Source organism: Phyllobates terribilis, unplaced genomic scaffold (genome assembly GCF_046119375.1).
Source record: "Phyllobates terribilis strain yellow unplaced genomic scaffold, ASM4611937v1 Scaffold_7__3_contigs__length_470593459, whole genome shotgun sequence".
Classification (NCBI taxonomy): Eukaryota; Metazoa; Chordata; class Amphibia; order Anura; family Dendrobatidae; genus Phyllobates; species Phyllobates terribilis.
Genome location: NW_027362767.1, coordinates 438299759 through 438317942, shown reverse-complemented (window position 1 = coordinate 438317942; position 18184 = coordinate 438299759). Strand labels below are relative to the sequence as shown.

Here is an 18184-nt window from a genome sequence, read left to right as displayed (position 1 = left end):
GTCCCAGGAAGATGCAGATGACACACTGCGGTCTCCCCTCCAGGCTGGGAGCAGAGGCGCCTGTCCTGGGAAGATGCAGATGACACCCTGCGATCCCCCTTCCAGACTGGGAGCAAAGGCGCTTGTCCCAGGAAGATGCAGATGACACCCTGCGATCTCCCCTCCAGGCCTGAAGCAGAGGCGCCTGTCCCGGGAAGATGCAGATGACACCTTGGGGTCTCCCTTACAAGCTGGGAGCAGAGGCGCCTGCCCGGGAAGAAGCAGATGACACCCTGCGATCTCCCCTACAGGTTGAGAGTAGAGGAGCCTGTCCCGGGAAGATGCAGATGACACCCTGCGATCTCCCCTACAGGCTGGGAGTAGAGGCGCCTGTCCCGGGAAGATGCAGATGAGACCCTGCGATCTCCCCTCCAGGCTGGGAGCAGAGGCGCCTGTCCCGGGAAGATGCAGATGAGACCCTGCGATCTCCCCTACAGGCTGGGAGCAGAGGCGCCTGTCCCGGGAAGATGCAGATGACACCCTGCGATCTCCCCTCCAGGCTGGGAGCAGAGGCGCCTGTCCCGGGAAGAAGCAGATGACACCCTGTGATCTCCCCTACAGGCTGGGAGCAGAGGCGCCTGTCCCGGGAAGATGCAGATGACACTCTGCGGTCTCCCCTCCAGGCTGGGAGCAGAAGCGCCTGTCCCGGGAAGATGCAGATGACACCCTGGGGTCTCCCCTACAAGCTGGGAGCAGAGGCGCCTGCCCGGGAAGATGCAGATGACACCCTGCGGTCCCCTCTCCAGGCTGGGAGCAGAGGCGCCTGTCCCGGGAAGATGCAGATGACACCCTGCGGTCTCCAATCCAGGCTGGGAGCAGAGGCGCCTGTCCCGGGAAGATGCAGATGACACCCTGCGGTCTCCCCTACAGGCTGGGAGCAGAGGCGCCTGTCCCGGGAAGATGCAGATGACACCCTGCGATCTCCCCTACAGGCTGGGAGCAGAGGCGCCTGTCCCGGGAAGATGCAGATGACACTCTGCGGTCTCCCCTACAAGCTGGGAGCAGAGGCGCCTGCCCGGGAAGATGCAGATGACACCCTGGGGTCTCCCCTACAAGCTGGGAGCAGAGGCGCCTGTCCCGGGAAGATGCAGATGACACCCTGCGGTCTTCCCTACAGGCTGGGAGCAGAGGCGCCTGCCCGGGAAGATGCAGATGACACCCTGCGGTCTCCCCTACAAGCTGGGAGCAGAAGCACCTGTCCCGGGAAGATGCAGATGACACCCTGGGGTCTCCCCTACAAGCTGGGAGCAGAGGCGCCTGTCCCGGGAAGATGCAGATGACACCCTGGGGTCTCCCCTACAAGCTGGGAGCAGAGGCGCCTGTCCCGGGAAGATGCAGATGACACCCTGGGGTCTCCCCTACAAGCTGGGAGCAGAGGCGCCTGTCCCGGGAAGATGCAGATGACTCCCTGCGGTCTCCCCTACAGGCTGGGAGTAGAGGCGCCTGTCCTGGGAAGATGCAGATGACACCCTGCGGTCTCCCCTACAAGCTGGGAGCAGAGGCGCCTGTCCCGGGAAGATGCAGATGACACCCTGCGGTCTCCCCTCAAGGCTGGGAGTAGAGGCGTCTGTCCCGGGAAGATGCAGATGACACCCTGCGGTCTTCCCTACAGGCTGGGAGCAGAGGCGCCTGCCCGGGAAGATGCAGATGACACCCTGCGGTCTCCCCTACAAGCTGGGAGCAGAAGCACCTGTCCCGGGAAGATGCAGATGACACCCTGGGGTCTCCCCTACAAGCTGGGAGCAGAGGCGCCTGTCCCGGGAAGATGCAGATGACACCCTGGGGTCTCCCCTACAAGCTGGGAGCAGAGGCGCCTGTCCCGGGAAGATGCAGATGACTCCCTGCGGTCTCCCCTACAGGCTGGGAGTAGAGGCGCCTGTCCTGGGAAGATGCAGATGACACCCTGCGGTCTCCCCTACAGGCTGGGTGCAGAGGCGCCTGTCCCAGGAAGATGCAGATGACACCCTGCAGTCTCCCCTGAAGGCTGGGAGCAGAGGCGCCTGTCCCGGGAAGATGCAGATGACACCCTGCGATCTCCCCTACAGGCTGGGAGTAGAGGCGCCTGTCCCGGGAAGATGCAGATGACACCCTGCGGTCTCCCCTCAAGGCTGGGAGTAGAGGCGCCTGTCCCGGGAAGATGCAGATGACACCCTGCGGTCTCCCCTCAAGGCTGGGAGTAGAGGCGCCTGTCCCGGGAAGATGCAGATGACACCCTGCGGTCTTCCCTACAGGCTGGGAGCAGAGGCGCCTGTCCCGGGAAGATGCAGATGACACCCTGCGGTCTCCCCTCAAGGCTGGGAGTAGAGGCGCCTGTCCCGGGAAGATGCAGATGACACCCTGCGGTCTTCCCTACAGGCTGGGAGCAGAGGCGCCTGCCCGGGAAGATGCAGATGACACCCTGCGGTCTCCCCTACAAGCTGGGAGCAGAAGCACCTGTCCCGGGAAGATGCAGATGACACCCTGGGGTCTCCCCTACAAGCTGGGAGCAGAGGCGCCTGTCCCGGGAAGATGCAGATGACACCCTGGGGTCTCCCCTACAAGCTGGGAGCAGAGGCGCCTGTCCCGGGAAGATGCAGATGACACCCTGGGGTCTCCCCTACAAGCTGGGAGCAGAGGCGCCTGTCCCGGGAAGATGCAGATGACTCCCTGCGGTCTCCCCTACAGGCTGGGAGTAGAGGCGCCTGTCCTGGGAAGATGCAGATGACACCCTGCGGTCTCCCCTACAAGCTGGGAGCAGAGGCGCCTGTCCCGGAAGATGCAGATGACACCCTGCGGTCTCCCCTCAAGGCTGGGAGTAGAGGCGTCTGTCCCGGGAAGATGCAGATGACACCCTGCGGTCTTCCCTACAGGCTGGGAGCAGAGGCGCCTGCCCGGGAAGATGCAGATGACACCCTGCGGTCTCCCCTACAAGCTGGGAGCAGAAGCACCTGTCCCGGGAAGATGCAGATGACACCCTGGGGTCTCCCCTACAAGCTGGGAGCAGAGGCGCCTGTCCCGGGAAGATGCAGATGACACCCTGGGGTCTCCCCTACAAGCTGGGAGCAGAGGCGCCTGTCCCGGGAAGATGCAGATGACTCCCTGCGGTCTCCCCTACAGGCTGGGAGTAGAGGCGCCTGTCCTGGGAAGATGCAGATGACACCCTGCGGTCTCCCCTACAGGCTGGGTGCAGAGGCGCCTGTCACGGGAAGATGCAGATGACACCCTGCAGTCTCCCCTGAAGGCTGGGAGCAGAGGCGCCTGTCCCGGGAAGATGCAGATGACACCCTGCGATCTCCCCTACAGGCTGGGAGTAGAGGCGCCTGTCCCGGGAAGATGCAGATGACACCCTGCGATCTCCCCTACAGGCCGGGAGCAGAGGCGCCTGTCCCGGGAAGATGCAGATGACACCCTGCGGTCTCCCCTCCAGGCTGGGAGCAGAGGCGCCTGCCTGGGAAGATGCAGATGACACCCTGGGGTCTCCCCTACAAGCTGGGAGCAGAGGCGCCTGTCCCGGGAAGATGCAGATGACACCCTGCGGTCTCCCCTCCAGGCTGGGAACAGAGGTGCCTGTCCCGGGAAGATGCAGATGACACCCTGCGGTCTCCCCTCCAGGCTGGGAGCAGAGGCGCCTGTCCCGGGAAGATGCAGATGACACTCTGCGGTCTCCCCTCCAGGCTGGGAGCAGAGGTGCCTGTCCCGGGAAGATGCAGATGACACTCTGCGGTCCCCCCTCCAGGCTGGGAGCAGAGGTGCCTGTCCCGGGAAGATGCAGATGACACTCTGCGGTCTGCCCTCCAGGCTGGTAGAAGAGGCGCCTGTCCCGGGAAGATGCAGATGACACTCTGCGGTCTCCCCTCCAGGCTGGGAACAGAGGCGCCTGTCCCGGGAAGATGCAGATGACACTCTGCGGTCTCCCCTCCAGGATGGGAGCAGAGGCGCCTGTCCCGGGAAGATGCAGATGACACTCTGCGGTCTCCCCTCCAGGCTGGGAGCAGAGGCGCCTGTCCCGGGAAGATGCAGATGACACTCTGCGGTCTGCCCTCCAGGCTGGTAGAAGAGGCGCCTGTCCCGGGAAGATGCAGATGACACTCTGCGGTCTCCCCTCCAGGCTGGGAACAGAGGCGCCTGTCCCGGGAAGATGCAGATGACACTCTGCGGTTTCCCCTCCAGGATGGGAGCAGAGGTGCCTGTCCCGGGAAGATGCAGATGACACTCTGCGGTCTCCCCTCCAGGCTGGGAACAGAGGTGCCTGTCCCGGGAAGATGCAGATGACACCCTGCGGTCTCCCCTCCAGGCTGGGAGCAGAGGCGCCTGTCCCGGGAAGATAAAGATGACACTCTGCGGTCTCCCCTCCAGGCTGGGAGCAGAGGTGCCTGTCCCGGGAAGATGCAGATGACACTCTGCGGTCCCCCCTACAGGCTGGGAGGAGAGGAGCCTGTCCCGGAAAGATGCAGATGACACCTTGCGGTCTCCCCTCCAGGCTGGGAGCAGAGGCGCCTGTCCCGGGGAGATGCAGATGACACTCTGTGGTCTCCCCTCCAGGCTGGGAGCAGAGGCGCCTGTCCCGGGGAGATGCAGATGACACTCTGCGGTCTCCCCTCAAGGCTGGGAAGAGAGGAGCCTGTCCCGTGAAGATGCAGATCACACTCTGCGGTCTCCCCTCCAGGCTGGGAAGAGAGGAGCCTGTCCCGGAAAGATGCAGATGACACCTTGCGGTCTCCCCTCCAGGCTGGGAGCAGAGGCGCCTGTCCCGGGAAGATGCAGATGACACTCTGCGGTCTCCCCTCAAGGCTGGGAACAGAGGAGCCTGTCCCGGGAAGATGCAGATGACACTCTGCGGTCTCCCCTCAAGGCTGGGAAGAGAGGAACCTGTCCCGGAAAGATGCAGATGACACCCTGCGGTCTCCCCTCCAGGCTGGGAGCAGAGGCGCCTGTCCCGGGAAGATGCAGATGACACTCTGCGGTCTCCCCTCCAGGCTGGGAGCAGAGGCGCCTGTCCCGGGAAGATGCAGATGACACTCTGCGGTCTCCCCTCCAGGATGGGAGCAGAGGTGCCTGTCCCGGGAAGATGCAGATGACACTCTGCGGTCCCCCCTCCAGGCTGGGAACAGAGGTGCCTGTCCCGGGAAGATGCAGATGACACCCTGCAGTCTCCCCTCAAGGCTGGGAGCAGAGGCGCCTGTCCCGGGAAGATGCAGATGACACCCTGCAGTCTCCCCTCAAGGCTGGGAGCAGAGGCGCCTGTCCCGGGAAGATGCAGATGACACCCTGCAGTCTCCCCTCCAGGCTGGGAGCAGAGGCGCCTGTCCCGGGAAGATGCAGATGACACACTGCGGTCTCCCCTCCAGGCTGGGAGCAGAAGCACCTGTCCCGGGAAAATGCAGATGACACACTGCGGTCTCCCCTCCAGGCTGGGAGCAGAGGCGCCTGTCCCGGGAAGATGCAGATGACACACTGCTGTCTCCCCTCCAGGCTGGGAGCAGAGGCGCCTGTCCCGGGAAGATGCAGATGACACACTGCGGTCCCCCTTCCAGACTGGGAGCAAAGGCGCTTGTCCCAGGAAGATGCAGATGACACCCTGCGGTCTCCCCTCCAGGCTGGAAGCAGAGGAGACTGTCCCAGGAAGATGCAGATGACACCCTGCGGTCTCCCCTCCAGGCTGGGAGCAGAGGCGCCTGTCCCGGGAAGATGCAGATGACACCCTGCGATCTCCCCTACAGGCTGGGAGTAGAGGCGCGTGTCCCGGGAAGATGCAGATGAGACCCTGCGATCTCCCCTACAGGCTGGGAGCAGAGGCGCCTGTCCCGGGAAGATGCAGATGACACACTGCGGTCTCCCCTCCAGGCTGGGAGCAGAGGCGCCTGTCCCGGGAAGATGCAGATGACACACTGCGGTCTCCCCTCCAGGCTGGGAGTAGAGGCGTCTGTCCCGGGAAGATGCAGATGACACCCTGCGATCCCCCTTCCAGACTGGGAGTAAAGGCGCTTGTCCCAGGAAGATGCAGAAGACACACTGCGGTCTCCCCTCCAGGCTGGGAGCAGAGGCGCCTGTCCTGGGAAGATGCAGATGACACCCTGCGATCCCCCTTCCAGACTGGGAGCAAAGGCGCTTGTCCCAGGAAGATGCAGATGACACCCTGCGATCTCCCCTCCAGGCCTGAAGCAGAGGCGCCTGTCCCGGGAAGATGCAGATGACACCTTGGGGTCTCCCTTACAAGCTGGGAGCAGAGGCGCCTGCCCGGGAAGAAGCAGATGACACCCTGCGATCTCCCCTACAGGTTGAGAGTAGAGGAGCCTGTCCCGGGAAGATGCAGATGACACCCTGCGATCTCCCCTACAGGCTGGGAGTAGAGGCGCCTGTCCCGGGAAGATGCAGATGAGACCCTGCGATCTCCCCTACAGGCTGGGAGCAGAGGCGCCTGTCCCGGGAAGATGCAGATGACACCCTGCGATCTCCCCTCCAGGCTGGGAGCAGAGGCGCCTGTCCCGGGAAGAAGCAGATGACACCCTGTGATCTCCCCTACAGGCTGGGAGCAGAGGCGCCTGTCCCGGGAAGATGCAGATGACACTCTGCGGTCTCCCCTCCAGGCTGGGAGCAGAAGCGCCTGTCCCGGGAAGATGCAGATGACACCCTGGGGTCTCCCCTACAAGCTGGGAGCAGAGGCGCCTGCCCGGGAAGATGCAGATGACACCCTGCGGTCCCCCCTTCAGGCTGGCAGCAGAGGCGCCTGTCCCGGGAAGATGCAGATGACACTCTGCGGTCTCCCCTCCAGGCTGGGAGCAGAGGCGCCTGTCCCGGGAAGATGCAGATGACACTCTGCGGTCTCCCCTCCAGGCTGGGAGCAGAGGCGCCTGTCCCGGGAAGATGCAGATGACACCCTGCGGTCTCCCCTACAAGCTGGGAGCAGAGGCGCCTGCCCGGGAAGATGCAGATGACACCCTGGGGTCTCCCCTACAAGCTGGGAGCAGAGGCGCCTGTCCCGGGAAGATGCAGATGACACCCTGCGGTCTCCCCTCAAGGCTGGAAGTAGAGGCGCCTGTCCCGGGAAGATGCAGATGACACCCTGCGGTCTTCCCTACAGGCTGGGAGCAGAGGCGCCTGCCCGGGAAGATGCAGATGACACCCTGCGGTCTCCCCTACAAGCTGGGAGCAGAAGCACCTGTCCCGGGAAGATGCAGATGACACCCTGGGGTCTCCCCTACAAGCTGGGAGCAGAGGCGCCTGTCCCGGGAAGATGCAGATGACACCCTGGGGTCTCCCCTCCAAGCTGGGAGCAGAGGCGCCTGTCCCGGGAAGATGCAGATGACACCCTGGGGTCTCCCCTACAAGCTGGGAGCAGAGGCGCCTGTCCCGGGAAGATGCAGATGACTCCCTGCGGTCTCCCCTACAGGCTGGGAGTAGAGGCGCCTGTCCTGGGAAGATGCAGATGACACCCTGCGGTCTCCCCTACAAGCTGGGAGCAGAGGCGCCTGTCCCGGGAAGATGCAGATGACACCCTGCGGTCTCCCCTCAAGGCTGGGAGTAGAGGCGTCTGTCCCGGGAAGATGCAGATGACACCCTGCGGTCTTCCCTACAGGCTGGGAGCAGAGGCGCCTGCCCGGGAAGATGCAGATGACACCCTGCGGTCTCCCCTACAAGCTGGGAGCAGAAGCACCTGTCCCGGGAAGATGCAGATGACACCCTGGGGTCTCCCCTACAAGCTGGGAGCAGAGGCGCCTGTCCCGGGAAGATGCAGATGACACCCTGGGGTCTCCCCTACAAGCTGGGAGCAGAGGCGCCTGTCCCGGGAAGATGCAGATGACTCCCTGCGGTCTCCCCTACAGGCTGGGTGCAGAGGCGCCTGTCCCGGGAAGATGCAGATGACACCCTGCAGTCTCCCCTGAAGGCTGGGAGCAGAGGCGCCTGTCCCGGGAAGATGCAGATGACACCCTGCGATCTCCCCTACAGGCCGGGAGCAGAGGCGCCTGTCCCGGGAAGATGCAGATGACACCCTGCGGTCTCCCCTCCAGGCTGGGAGCAGAGGCGCCTGCCTGGGAAGATGCAGATGACACCCTGGGGTCTCCCCTACAAGCTGGGAGCAGAGGCGCCTGTCCCGGGAAGATGCAGATGACACCCTGCGGTATCCCCTACAGGCTGGGAGTAGAGGCGCCTGTCCTGGGAAGATGCAGATGACACCCTGCGGTCTCCCCTACAGGCTGGGAGTAGAGGCGCCTGTCCTGGGAAGATGCAGATGACACCCTGCGGTCTCCCCTACAGGCTGGGAGTAGAGGCGCCTGTCCCGGGAAGATGCAGATGACACCCTGCGGTCTCCCCTACAGGCTGGGAGTAGAGGCGCCTGTCCCGGGAAGATGCAGATGACACCCTGCGGTCTCCCCTACAGGCTGGGAACAGAGGCGCCTGTCCCGGGAAGATGCAGATGACACCCTGCGGTCTCCCCTCAAGGCTGGGAGCAGAGGCGCCTGTCCCGGGAAGATGCAGATGACACCCTGCGATCTCCCCTACAGGCTGGGAGCAGAGGCGCCTGTCCCGGGAAGATGCAGATGACACCCTGCGATCTCCCCTACAGGCTGGGAGCAGAGGCGCCTGTCCCGGGAAGATGCAGATGACACCCTGCGGTCTCCCCTCCAGGCTGGGAGCAGAGGCGCCTGTCCCGGGAAGATGCAGATGACACTCTGCGGTCTGCCCTCCAGGCTGGGAGCAGAGGTGCCTGTCCCGGGAAGATGCAGATGACACTCTGCGGTCTGCCCTCCAGGCTGGGAGCAGAGGCGCCTGTCCCGGGAAGATGCAGATGACACCCTGCGATCTCCCCTACAGGCTGGGAGCAGAGGCGCCTGTCCCGGGAAGATGCAGATGACACCCTGCGGTCTCCCCTACAGGCTGGGAGTAGAGGCGCCTGTCCCGGGAAGATGCAGATGACACCCTGCGGTCTCCCCTCCAGGCTGGGAGCAGAGGCGCCTGTCCCGGGAAGATGCAGATGACACTCTGCGGTCTGCCCTCCAGGCTGGGAGCAGAGGTGCCTGTCCCGGGAAGATGCAGATGACACCCTGCGATCCCCCTTCCAGACTGGCAACAAAGGCGCTTGTCCCAGGAAGATGCAGATGACACCCTGCGGTCCCCCCTCCAGGCTGGGAGCAGAGGCGCCTGTCCCGGGAAGATGCAGATGACACTCTGCGGTCTGCCCTCCAGGCTGGTAGAAGAGGCGCCTGTCCCGGGAAGATGCAGATGACACCCTGCGGTCTCCCCTCCAGGCTGGGAGCAGAAGCACCTGTCCCAGGAAGATGCAGATGACTCCCTGCGGTCTCCCCTCAAGGCTGGGAAGAGAGGAGCCTGTCCCGGGAAGATGCAGATGACACTCTGCGGTCTCCCCTCAAGGCTGGGAAGAGAGGAGCCTGTCCCGGAAAGATGCAGATGACACCTTGCGGTCTCCCCTCCAGGCTGGGAGCAGAGGCGCCTGTCCCGGGGAGATGCAGATGACACTCTGCGGTCTCCCCTCCAGGCTGGGAGCAGAGGCGCCTGTCCCGGGGAGATGCAGATGACACCCTGCGGTCTCCCCTCCAGGCTGGGAGCAGAGGCGCCTGTCCCGGGAAGATGCAGATCACACTCTGCGGTCTCCCCTCCAGGCTGGGAGCAGAGGCGCCTGTCCCGGGAAGATGCAGATGACACTCTGCGGTCTCCCCTCCAGGATGGGAGCAGAGGCGCCTGTCCCGGGAAGATGCAGATGACACTCTGCGGTCCCCCCTCCAGGCTGGTAGAAGAGGCGCCTGTCCCGGGAAGATGCAGATGACACTCTGCGGTCTCCCCTCCAGGCTGGGAGCAGAAGCGCCTGTCCCGGGAAGATGCAGATGACACCCTGGGGTCTCCCCTCCAGGCTGGGAGCAGAGGCTCCTGTCCCGGGAAGATGCAGATGACACTCTGCGGTCTCCCCTCCAGGCTGGGAGCAGAGGCGCCTGTCCCGGGAAGATGCAGATGACACTCTGCGGTCCCCCCTCCAGGCTGGTAGAAGAGGCGCCTGTCCCGGGAAGATGCAGATGACACTCTGCGGTCTCCCCTCCAGGCTGGGAGCAGAAGCGCCTGTCCCGGGAAGATGCAGATGACACCCTGGGGTCTCCCCTACAAGCTGGGAGCAGAGGCGCCTGCCCGGGAAGATGCAGATAACACCCTGCGGTCCCCCCTTCAGGCTGGGAGCAGAGGCGCCTGTCCCGGGAAGATGCAGATGACACTCTGCGGTCTCCCCTCCAGGCTGGGAGCAGAGGCGCCTGTCCCGGGAAGATGCAGATGACACCCTGCGGTCTCCCCTACAGGCTGGGAGCAGAGGCGCCTGTCCCGGGAAGATGCAGATGACACCCTGCGGTCTCCCCTACAAGCTGGGAGCAGAGGCGCCTGCCCGGGAAGATGCAGATGACACCCTGGGGTCTCCCCTACAAGCTGGGAGCAGAGGCGCCTGTCCCGGGAAGATGCAGATGACACCCTGCGGTCTCCCCTCAAGGCTGGGAGTAGAGGCGCCTGTCCCGGGAAGATGCAGATGACACCCTGCGGTCTTCCCTACAGGCTGGGAGCAGAGGCGCCTGCCCGGGAAGATGCAGATGACACCCTGCGGTCTCCCCTACAAGCTGGGAGCAGAAGCAACTGTCCCGGGAAGATGCAGATGACACCCTGGGGTCTCCCCTACAAGCTGGGAGCAGAGGCGCCTGTCCCGGGAAGATGCAGATGACACCGTGGGGTCTCCCCTCCAAGCTGGGAGCAGAGGCGCCTGTCCCGGGAAGATGCAGATGACACCCTGGGGTCTCCCCTACAAGCTGGGAGCAGAGGCGCCTGTCCCGGGAAGATGCAGATGACTCCCTGCGGTCTCCCCTACAGGCTGGGAGTAGAGGCGCCTGTCCTGGGAAGATGCAGATGACACCCTGCGGTCTCCCCTACAAGCTGGGAGCAGAGGCGCCTGTCCCGGGAAGATGCAGATGACACCCTGCGGTCTCCCCTCAAGGCTGGGAGTAGAGGCGTCTGTCCCGGGAAGATGCAGATGACACCCTGCGGTCTTCCCTACAGGCTGGGAGCAGAGGCGCCTGCCCGGGAAGATGCAGATGACACCCTGCGGTCTCCCCTACAAGCTGGGAGCAGAAGCACCTGTCCCGGGAAGATGCAGATGACACCCTGGGGTCTCCCCTACAAGCTGGGAGCAGAGTCGCCTGTCCCGGGAAGATGCAGATGACACCCTGGGGTCTCCCCTACAAGCTGGGAGCAGAGGCGCCTGTCCCGGGAAGATGCAGATGACTCCCTGCGGTCTCCCCTACAGGCTGGGTGCAGAGGCGCCTGTCCCGGGAAGATGCAGATGACACCCTGCAGTCTCCCCTGAAGGCTGGGAGCAGAGGCGCCTGTCCCAGGAAGATGCAGATGACACCCTGCGATCTCCCCTACAGGCCGGGAGCAGAGGCGCCTGTCCCGGGAAGATGCAGATGACACCCTGCGGTCTCCCCTCCAGGCTGGGAGCAGAGGCGCCTGCCTGGGAAGATGCAGATGACACCCTGGGGTCTCCCCTACAAGCTGGGAGCAGAGGCGCCTGTCCCGGGAAGATGCAGATGACACCCTGCGGTCTCCCCTACAGGCTGGGAGTAGAGGCGCCTGTCCTGGGAAGATGCAGATGACACCCTGCGGTCTCCCCTACAGGCTGGGAGTAGAGGCGCCTGTCCCGGGAAGATGCAGATGACACCCTGCGGTCTCCCCTACAGGCTGGGAGTAGAGGCGCCTGTCCCGGGAAGATGCAGATGACACCCTGCGGTCTCCCCTACAGGCTGGGAACAGAGGCGCCTGTCCCGGGAAGATGCAGATGACACCCTGCGGTCTCCCCTCAAGGCTGGGAGCAGAGGCGCCTGTCCCGGGAAGATGCAGATGACACCCTGCGATCTCCCCTACAGGCTGGGAGCAGAGGCGCCTGTCCCGGGAAGATGCAGATGACACCCTGCGATCTCCCCTACAGGCTGGGAGCAGAGGCGCCTGTCCCGGGAAGATGCAGATGACACCCTGCGATCTCCCCTCCAGGCTGGGAGCAGAGGCGCCTGTCCCGGGAAGATGCAGATGACACCCTGCGGTCTCCCCTACAGGCTGGGAGTAGAGGCGTCTGTCCCGGGAAGATGCAGATGACACCCTGCGGTCTCCCCTCCAGGCTGGGAGCAGAGGCGCCTGTCCCGGGAAGATGCAGATGACACTCTGCGGTCTGCCCTCCAGGCTGGGAGCAGAGGTGCCTGTCCCGGGAAGATGCAGATGACACCCTGCGATCCCCCTTCCAGACTGGGAGCAAAGGCGCTTGTCCCAGGAAGATGCAGATGACACCCTGCGGTCCCCCCTCCAGGCTGGGAGCAGAGGCGCCTGTCCCGGGAAGATGCAGATGACACTCTGCGGTCTGCCCTCCAGGCTGGTAGAAGAGGCGCCTGTCCCAGGAAGATGCAGATGACTCCCTGCGGTCTCCCCTCAAGGCTGGGAAGAGAGGAGCCTGTCCCGGGAAGATGCAGATGACACTCTGCGGTCTCCCCTCAAGGCTGGGAAGAGAGGAGCCTGTCCCGGAAAGATGCAGATGACACCTTGCGGTCTCCCCTACAGGCTGGGAGCAGAGACGCCTGTCCCGGGGAGATGCAGATGACACTCTGCGGTCTCCCCTCCAGGCTGGGAGCAGAGGCGCCTGTCCCGGGGAGATGCAGATGACACCCTGCGGTCTCCCCTCCAGGCTGGGAGCAGAGGCGCCTGTCCCGGGAAGATGCAGATCACACTCTGCGGTCTCCCCTCCAGGCTGGGAGCAGAGGCGCCTGTCCCGGGAAGATGCAGATGACACTCTGCGGTCTCCCCTCCAGGATGGGAGCAGAGGTGCCTGTCCCGGGAAGATGCAGATGACACTCTGCGGTCCCCCCTCCAGGCTGGTAGAAGAGGCGCCTGTCCCGGGAAGATGCAGATGACACCCTGCAGTCTCCCCTCAAGGCTGGGAGCAGAGGCGCCTGTCTCGGGAAGATGCAGATGACACTCTGCGGTCTCCCCTCCAGGCTGGGAGCAGAAGCACCTGTCCCGGGAAAATGCAGATGACACCCTGCGATCTCCCCTACAGGCTGGGAGCAGAGGCGCCTGTCCCGGGAAGATGCAGATGACACACTGCGGTCTCCCCTCCAGGCTGGGAGCAGAGGCGCCTGTCCCGGGAAGATGCAGATGACACACTGCGGTCTCCCCTCCAGGCTGGGAGTAGAGGCGCCTGTCCCGGGAAGATGCAGATGACACCCTGCGATCCCCCTTCCAGACTGGGAGCAAAGGCGCTTGTCCCAGGAAGATGCAGATGACACCCTGCGATCCCCCTCCAGGCTGGGAGCAGAGGCGCCTGTCCCGGGAAGATGCAGATGACACCCTGCGATCTCCCCTACAGGCTGGGGGTAGAGGCACCTGTCCCGGGAAGATGCAGATGAGACCCTGCGGTCTCCCCTTCAGGCTGAGAGCAGAGGCGCCTGTCCCGGGAAGATTCAGATGACACCCTGCGGTCTCCCCTACAGGCTGGGAGTAGAGGCGCCTGTCCCGGCAAGATGCAGATGAGACCCTGCGATCTCCCCTACAGGCTGGGAACAGAGTCGCCTGTCCCGGGAAGATGCAGATGACACACTGCGGTCTCCCCTCCAGGCTGGGAGCAGAAGCACCTGTCCCGGGAAAATGCAAATGACACACTGCGGTCTCCCCTCCAGGCTGGGAGCAGAGGCGCCTGTCCCGGGAAGATGCAGATGACACACTGCGGTCTCCCCTACAGGCTGGGAGTAGAGGCGCCTGTCCCGGGAAGATGCAGATGACACCCTGCAGTCTCCCCTGAAGGCTGGGAGCAGAGGCGCCTGTCCCGGGAAGATGCAGATGACACCCTGCGATCTCCCCTACAGGCTGGGAGCAGAGGCGCCTGTCCCCGGAAGATGCAGATGAAACCCTGCGATCTCCCCTACAGGCCGGGAGCAGAGGCGCCTGTACCGGGAAGATGGAGATGACACCCTGCGGTCTCCCCTCCAGGCTGGGAGCAGAGGCGCCTGCCTGGGAAGATGCATATGACACCCTGGGGTCTCCCCTACAAGCTGGGAGCAGAGGCGCCTGTCCCGGGAAGATGCAGATGACACCCTGCGGTCTCCCCTACAGGCTGGGAGTAGAGGCGCCTGTCCTGGGAAGATGCAGATGACACCCTGCGGTCTCCCCTACAGGCTGGGAGTAGAGGCGCCTGTCCCGGGAAGATACAGATGACACCCTGCGGTCTCCCCTACAGGCTGGGAGTAGAGGCGCCTGTCCCGGGAAGATGCAGATGACACTCTGCGGTCTCCCCTCAAGGCTGGGAGCAGAGGCGCCTGTCCCGGGAAGATGCAGATGACACCCTGCGATCTCCCCTACAGGCTGGGAGCAGAGGCGCCTGTCCCGGGAAGATGCAGATGACACCCTGCGATCTCCCCTACAGGCTGGGAGTAGAGGCGCCTGTCCTGGGAAGATGCAGATGACACCCTGCGGTCTCCCCTACAGGCTGGGAGCAGAGGCGCCTGTCCCGGGGAGATGCAGATGACACCCTGTGATCTCCCCTACAGGCTGGGAGTAGAGGCGCCTGTCCTGGGAAGATGCAGATGACACCCTGCGGTCTCCCCTACAGGCTGGGAGTAGAGGCGCCTGTCCCGGGAAGATGCAGATGACACCCTGCGATCTCCCCTACAGGCTGGGAGCAGAGGCGCCTGTCCCGGGAAGATGCAGATGACACCCTGCGATCTCCCCTCCAGGCTGGGAGCAGAGGCGCCTGTCCCGGGAAGATGCTGCCTCCTGGCTGCATAGGAAATAAAAATTTGGTCAGAGCACCACAACTGTCCTCGGCCTCCTGGTCTTAAGATTTTCTTCTCAGCTTGCTGCTAGTGAATGGAAAAAATCTTGTTTATATTCAAAGCGTGAAAACATGTTGGCTAAACTGCTTAGAGGCCTGAACAGTGACCTGCCCTGATACATAGTAACGAATAACCAGAGACATAGAAATTGGTGTTGTTTCTCTAAGAAACTCACAGAGGATTGCCCAGACTGATACATTGTAACAAACCAATAGCTGCTTAAACTTAAAATGGGTTTTTAGTCTGTGGATTTAAACGAGAATTTTCCTATTTACTAACAGCAAGCAGAGATCTTGAAAATGATTAGGAACAGAAAGACATAGCGGCTCTTCATCATACAATAACGAGAGGCGCAGTCTCTTCAGAAACTTTTATGGACGGCAGAGAAGTCTGAGAGATGCAGGATTTTTTTCTATCTCCAGAATGTTGCGGCAGCTGCTATAAATGAGTATTGTAGCTGCACATGAACACCTTCTCCATGCACTTTTATGGGAGTAATAAGAAATAAAGGTCTGTGATCAGAAAACCCCCTCTAAGAATTTATTTGCAGAATACATTGTGACCGACATAAAGCTCAGTGCTGACCAGCATCTATATAACAGCCGGATAATATGATTTGTACAATTGCTTCGTCAGGGAGGGTTGGGGGTTATCCCATTTGCAGAAGTCATGGGATCATGAAAATCAGAGTAATTAACAGCTTGGATCCAGTCTTTTACCGCCTGCTTTTAGATCTGTCAGCTTCCTGGAAGAATCTAACACAATTCGGACACGTGAAACAATGTAACAATTTGTTGTTGACTTTTAGTCACATGATACAAATAAACCAAGAAGGAAAACAAAGCAGATCAGGTAAGAATTCGTCTACAGGTCGATATGTGTCAGTCATATATTGTTACAATTATGTGCAAAATGTGACAAAAACTGTGACACCTCGGCCGCGTATCAATGAATAAAGACAAGATGACCGAGAACGTTGGAGAAGAGGTAATGGAGAAATAAGAGGGTGAGGATATGACTGACCAGCCAAAGAGAAGGCAGAACATTCTGTATATACAGGAGGCGAAACCATCACCATCATCCTCCTCATCATCCATCATCAGACACCAGTGAGGCGATGGTAGGTACTTACGTGGTATAGTGGGACCGTGTTACTTTCGGCGAGGGAGACGGTCAGGGCATCCTGCTGTGTGGGGTCTAGCCTCCCGGTTGAGGTTAGCATTGAGGGGCTGATGGGGTAACTGGGGCTGCCCGGGTTCTTGCCTTTTTTCCTGGATCGCCGCCCCGTGTCCCTCTTGTTGTCTTTCTGGGTCACCGGCTCTTCTTGTATTACCAGGATCTTGTCGTCGCTCAGGTAGCGCAGAAGTGAATTCTCAGAGTCTGTTACATAAAGGTGGATGGAAAAGACAAAAAAAAATGAAAGGTAAGCAGAGTGGCACCGCATCCGGGGGTGGGTGCTCCTAAACCTGTGTACTACGATGAGTAACTGGCTATAGAGTATGTCTGTGACCTTTCTGTTACACCCACAGAAGCAAAGCGTAATATTCAGAGAGAAAACCCCGTAATCTGGGACCAAGACCGGCTGCAAACAACAAGACCACCCAAACGCCACCTATAGTGTGAACTAAGCCCTGAAACACTCTGCGCTGCAATGACCCAACATTTTCCAGAATAGCAGAGCAATCGTCTCCGAAATACCCTGTGCTGCAGGTGACCCTTCTTTTTCCACTGTGTAATGCCAGTCTGTGACCTCCCACTAAGTCAACACAGTCTTCTCCTGAAATACTCTGTGCTGCTGGGAAACCATTACCCTCCCACTTTACTACTCTGGTTATGCGGGCTCCTTTAATAACACTTTCTGCACAGTATTGGACCCTGCTTCTTTCTCTATGTAACTCTCAGTCTGTAGCTTCTCACAGGATTAACACACTGTTCTCCTGAAATACTCTGTGCTGCAAGGAATCCTATTTTTTTTCTAATACATGATAATCAGTGACCTCCCACAAGATCAGCACACTCCTCTCCTGAAACCCTCTGTGCTGCTGGTGCCCCAACCCCTTCTACATCTGTGATCTGCCACATTATGATCACATTGGCGTCCACCTGGGTGATATCGGACGTGGAGAGTTCGCCGTCTGCACACACCGCACGGCCCTGTGCCCCCCACAGTGAGCAGAGGACGTGGCATTTAGTGCAGCAGGAAATGGCAAATCTCACATTATACAGAGATATATTCAGAGGACGTACAAGAGGAACCGCAGAGCTTGGGTCTATGGGAGAACTACAAGTCCAAGCAATCAACCCCAGCTGGGTGTTCACAGTCTATAGCAGCAGATTTGATTAATTATTATTTATTTCTCATTTTTATCATTATTATTATCATTGTTATTATTTATTTGTTTTAATAGTCTACTGCTTGCTGAGGCGGACACAGACAGAAGAGACCCCTGTGCAAGAGCAGTATCGGGGTCTCTGCAGTCCAATAGTTCACCATAATTTACAATGTAACCTGCTGTGGAGGTGATAGTGGCCCCAGTCGGGCGGCAGAGGTTGCACCAGCAGTATGCCTGCCCCTGACTGCATGCGATTGCCGAACTGAATCTTCTGGTGCTGTCAACAAGGGGTTAACGATCACGGTCGCAGAGGGTGCAACCATGAACGGCCCGTGCAGGAGGGCAGGGGCCCGCCGACGCCATTGCCTACTTCAGCTGGATGTGCGCCCTAGGATGAACATCCAGCAGAAGTTTATTGCAATGCGGAGACCCGCTGGCTCCCTGCGCTGCAATACATGCTGTCAACCAATCAGAGGCCAGCAGTGACGTCGTGCATCACATAGGCACGCCAATGTCAGCTGCCGGCCCCTGCACCGGCTACAGAAGAGGACCCCGCACGTCATGGGATCGGAGGAAGGGGAGTAGAATATTTTGGGGTTTCTTTATGCAAAGGCAGAACGGGGACATGTATGCCAGAAAAGGGCCCAAGATGGGGGGTATATATACCAGGAAGGGGCCCAGGATGAGGGGGGCATATATACCAGGATGGGGCACATATACACCAGGATGGAGGACATATATACCAGGAATGGGCCCAGGATGGGGGGGGGCATATATACCAGGAAGGGGCCCAGGATGGGGGACATATATACTAATAAGGGACCCAGGATGGGGGACATATATACTAATAAGGGGCCCAGGATGGGGGGGCATAGATACCAGGAAGGGGCCCAGGATGGGGGACATATATACGAGGAAGGGGCCCAGGATAGGGGGGCATATATACCAGGATGGGGAACATATACACCAGGATGG

General features: G+C 61.1%; 1 protein-coding gene across 2 annotated transcripts in view; it reads right to left on the bottom strand.

Moving 5' to 3' along the window:
* Positions 1–18184, bottom strand: part of LOC141155309 (connector enhancer of kinase suppressor of ras 2-like) — a 586755-nt gene that overhangs the window by 51567 nt on the left and 517004 nt on the right. For both annotated transcript variants that reach the window (XM_073642150.1, XM_073642151.1), the window contains exon 13: positions 16009–16256. In XM_073642150.1, coding sequence (XP_073498251.1) covers positions 16009–16256 — 248 coding nt within the window. The remainder of the gene's footprint in view (positions 1–16008; positions 16257–18184) is intronic.